General features: G+C 46.2%; 1 protein-coding gene across 1 annotated transcript in view; it reads right to left on the bottom strand.

The window, feature by feature from the left end:
• LOC109323850 (cytochrome P450 26C1) overlaps nt 1-4568 on the bottom strand; it is an 11789-nt gene that overhangs the window by 5955 nt on the left and 1266 nt on the right. The window contains exons 2-3 of the mRNA XM_019555518.1: nt 4307-4562; nt 1821-1976 (exon numbers count right to left, since the gene is read on the bottom strand). Of these exons, the coding sequence (XP_019411063.1) occupies nt 1821-1976; nt 4307-4562 (412 nt within the window). The remainder of the gene's footprint in view (nt 1-1820; nt 1977-4306; nt 4563-4568) is intronic.

The raw sequence follows: 4568 nt of genomic DNA, 5'->3' as shown, positions 1-4568 counted from the left end.
AGCGTTTTGGTCGCTTTATTAGCCGCAGCATCGCATTGCAGGCTCATGTTCATCTTGTGGTCAATGATGACCCCCAAGTCTCTTTCTTCTGAATTTCTATTCAGTCACAAATGAACGAGACTGTTTCTAAACTTATAAGAGTTCAGATTTATTTGCATTATACTTATACTAGGCATATCTACATGTTCGTTAATGCACTTTAGTTACTGCACATTAAGTTTATTGCTTGAATAACCAAGTAGTAAATCAATGCACTGTAACTGTAGTGCCGGCATACGGGTTTAGTAATGCTTACTGAGTAGTAGCCTAATACTGTTCCACACTAGTGTATTAGCACTGTGTTTGCCCAGCACGCTACTGTGCAGTGTTATTAGGCTATTGCACAGTTAGCATCTCATATAGACATGCCCACTGACACCAGAATATTACAATAGTAGTTTTCTTTCTTAGTTCTACGGCAAAAATCTCACTGCTCGATTGGGAATTCTGTCTGACCCAAAACTACAGAGTTTGGCCTTCAGCCATAGTGATACATCATACTTACTGGCCCATCATACACATCCATGTGGGGCAGCAATAGAATGATGTATTGTCGGCAATAGAATACTGCCCCACACGGATGTGCATAATGGACTAGTAAACTTGATGCATCACCTAGTAGATGACCAAAGTGTAGGGGCAATTCTGTTACTCCGAGTGCATAAGTATCCCTATTACAGAACTAGGGAGACATCTGGGCATCTCTGGAAAGCAATCCTATTCCTGTATAGAGACACTTACTAAGGAGGTAACAGAATCTACACAGTCACTGGGTAACTTTGTGAACTCTTTGGTCAGTGGGGGCCAACTGTTTTTGGTAGGCATGATACAAATGAGTCCTGTACTCTCCCCGAGTGCCTCTTGAATTCCCTTCCCTGCCCAGTCTGCTGCTCCGTTTTCTGCTCTAGGCGCCTTGGCTGATCTGATGTTCGGCTCCCTGCCCTATCCGTCACTGTGCAACGTGTTCCCTCCCCAGGCTGGTATGTGCCACACAGAGAATACCTATGCCATGGTTGGCCAGCCCTTCACAAGGCAAAACAGATTTCTGCCCATGATGTGCAATATAATTAATGACTTGGTGGTCAGGAATGACTCAACATCCAACTTTTTGTCTCATGGATTATTTTAAAATATTGGTTCAAAGATGTCTGGGCTTACAGCTCTGTGGACCACAGCAATACTAATACAGCTCCTGCTATAATAGGTGTTTGGAGTGGATGAGCAATGTATAACTGGGCTTAGGATGTCCAAAAACATTCTGACATGTACTGAGAACACTTTAATGTGCAAAGTGTTTAACCCAACAGCATAAATCTAGCTGTATTCCATCACAGAAGTATATAAAATAGTTACGTGGATGCCTAGAGACAAAAGCCAAGGGAACTGGGTAAGAGGGCAAAAGAGACATGCATTTACTTTAAACATATTCCTTCTGTTCAAATGCGAAGCAATATCACCACAACAAGGCATTCTGTAGCTTTGGCAGCACCTGACAGCTTGGAAGCTTGCAGGATGTTACAAATTTTGCCCTGCCTAGTATCTTTGCTATTGGTAGGGTTTCAGACCCCACCCTCACTTCTAAAATAGTTTTTCTAACTCTATTTTACCCAGGTTGATTAGCTATATTTCATGCATTTGGGCATTTAGGAGACAGGTAGCTCAAAATTAACTTAATTCTCATTTGCAGTAGGTGCCCCAGAGAGCAGGAGCCAACCCCTCCTGGACAAACCACTTGAAAAGCAAGCATGTCAGAAGTATAACAACAAAAGGAGAGTTTTTACCTTCAGCTCCTGCATGGTGAATTCTTTGCCATGCTCCTTGGCACTGTTTATTATGATATCCAAAGCATCTCTGTGACCTTCTGAATCATTCCTTTGCAGTTTTTCCTGTATAGCCTTCTCCATGTAGTCATGTAACATGTCCCGAGCTTTGATCCCCTGAGGAGTCAGACATGATTATTCAGTCCACTGACCCAGAGAAGCAGGAACCCCCCTGCCTCCTCAGAAAAAAATGGTACTCAGACTCCACAAAACAAGTCACTCTAATTTCTAATACAGTAACATCAATAACTCCAACCCAGAGTCCTTTTGTTGCCTATAATTTCTTTTAGCCTCAGTCCCTTCCAATGAATAGGTAACTTGGGAAGAACAAGTTCACTTGTCTTTACTGTCACAAATTCATTGGTTTTCCTATTTAAAACCCCTGTACAGAGAAGTGAGGGCCAGTGGTATAAACATCACCATCACAGGAGCTTCTTGCTGGCTGTAAGGACTGACCCCAACATTCTTCTAGGGCTACAGAAAGCTCTTTGGTGCCTGGATCAGAAATGTTTTACTATTCCAAATATATGTATTAGCTAAAAACAGATTAATCACACCCAGCTGGGTACATCTGAGTGCATCTGCCAGAAGTTTTAATATCTATTAAAGTAAAACTCCATGCAACCTAACATTTAAATCTAGGTGAGTTAGAAGTGAAGTTGTCACTGTGTGAAATTCATAATGCAAGATGAATGATTGTAAAAAGAAACTGCCTTGAAGTCAGGAGGGTAAGAAAGGTGGAGTGAAAAGAATGCAGGAAGGAAGTGGAAGCTGGTGACAGGCAAGATAAGACGAGTGACCAAGACTGTTAGCTAGCATAGGTGCAAAAGAGAAAATGGGACTGGAAGTTGAGATGGGGACAACTAAGATTGCTTAAGCAAGAAAATGGATACAATGGGTCTGATGCCTGGGTGGTATACAGAGGTGAGGGTTAATTGATGTTAAGGCCAGAAGGGACAAATCTGTTCTCCAGAGACTGGGAGCCAGTGGATGGGAGAGACTGGAAGTGGATGAGCTTCTGGAGGGGAAAACTGAGACTGGGAATTTAAACCAGGGGCACAGAATAGGAACTGAGACTAGCTGGGCAAACAGATTAAGACTAAGAGTTGGGGGAAAGAGGAGACTGGAAGGGGGTCCACAGAGGGAGACTGGGATTGGGACCCAGCAGGGAGAGAGAATGGTAGGAGATGGAGGATTCAAGAACTAGAGGAAGAGACAGACTGGACAAGAAGCCTGGAGCTGAGACTAGCTAGGCAAGGAGACTGGGACTGGGAGCTGGGGAGGAATGGGACAGCCACACTGGAGGAATGGAGCACGCAGGTGACAAATCTGGTAAACAGGTAACAAAGCTGTACCTACCAGAGCACACTTCCCTATGAGATCACTAAGCCTCACCATGTTCTGCTGTCCACAGACATACGTCGAATCCATTGGCAGAGTCACCTTGCCGTCTAGCACTGAGCCACACAGAGGATGACAACCTATGACTACTACTGATTATTTCCTTAGATCTAAACGTTCCAGCCGTGATGTGGGTGTCAGTATGAGGCCATTTGATGGAATTTCTTTTTAAGAGACTGTTTTTGAAAAATTAAGGAATTTATGTACAAAAAAAGTGTGTAACAGAGACAAGTTCCCTTTTCTGACCTCCATGTTCCTCCCACGCCCTGCTCCAACGAGTCAAAAAAAGGAGAGAACACAAAAGAGCATACAATTAAGATGAAGCGGGCCAGCTGAACAAAGTGACATCTGCACCAGCTTACAGGCGTGGTGGAGTAAAGCGCGTGCCTGTGATGTGGACAGGTGAGGAACTGGCAGGAGTCTGGAGAAGCCCGTAGCTCGTAGAAAGAAACCTAACAAAGCGCTATCCTGCTGAAAATCCTAGCACCAGGACAGCTAAAGTTTGCCATAGGAAAAGCTCTGCAACTCTGTTTTGGCATTCAAACTTCATATAATAAGGAATTAAAGCCAACCCTGCCAGTCTGGGGACAAAAAAAGAAAAGAAAAGGAGACCTGTGGAGAGTAACTAAGAGAGGCCATGTGGAAAAAAAACTGGGGCCAGGGCAAAACCTATCTGCTACTCATACCAGTGAAACCTGCACACAGCCTGACTCAAGACCCAAAAAGAGGATGTTTCCTGAAGCAAGGCTTCAAACAGAGGCCCACTGGGGTGGCAGGTAAAGAAGATACCCTGTGTGTTAACCTGGCAGTAGTCAACCATCTAATGTTGCAAGAGAGAAACAGTTGGCTTGGGGGCAGGCAGGGAGTGCAGAGACCCTCACAGGACAGGACAGGACAGGACAGCGCTGCTGGCCAGGCTTTCCCCGGCTCTGCTCTCTTCTCCCTGCTGCCTCCGACTCGTGGGAGAGAGAGCAGGACAGAGCTAGGCAGCCACCCCTGTGCCATCCCAGCTGCCAGCCTGCTCCTGGGCCGGGCGGGCACCGTACCTTGCGCAGCCCGCTGAAGGGGATGTTGAGGGGCAGGGAGAACAGGTTGTCCACCAGCTGCTCGAAGGTTTGAGCCAGGTCCTTCAGCTGCCCCTCCTCCAGATTCAGCCCCAGCAGGATCCGAGCTGCAATGCGGAAAGTCAGGCTTTTGGCGGAGGCGTACACCGCGATGGAGCCGGGCTCGCGGCACCAGCCCCGCAGCTCGCAACTCACGGCCTGCTGGATCCGCGGCAGGTAGCTCTCCAGGGCGGCGCGGCTGAAC

The sequence above is a fragment of the Crocodylus porosus genome, unplaced genomic scaffold (genome assembly GCF_001723895.1).
Source record: "Crocodylus porosus isolate Cpor-Errol unplaced genomic scaffold, CroPor_comp1, whole genome shotgun sequence".
Classification (NCBI taxonomy): Eukaryota; Metazoa; Chordata; order Crocodylia; family Crocodylidae; genus Crocodylus; species Crocodylus porosus.
This window is presented reverse-complemented; position numbering and strand designations above follow the sequence as displayed.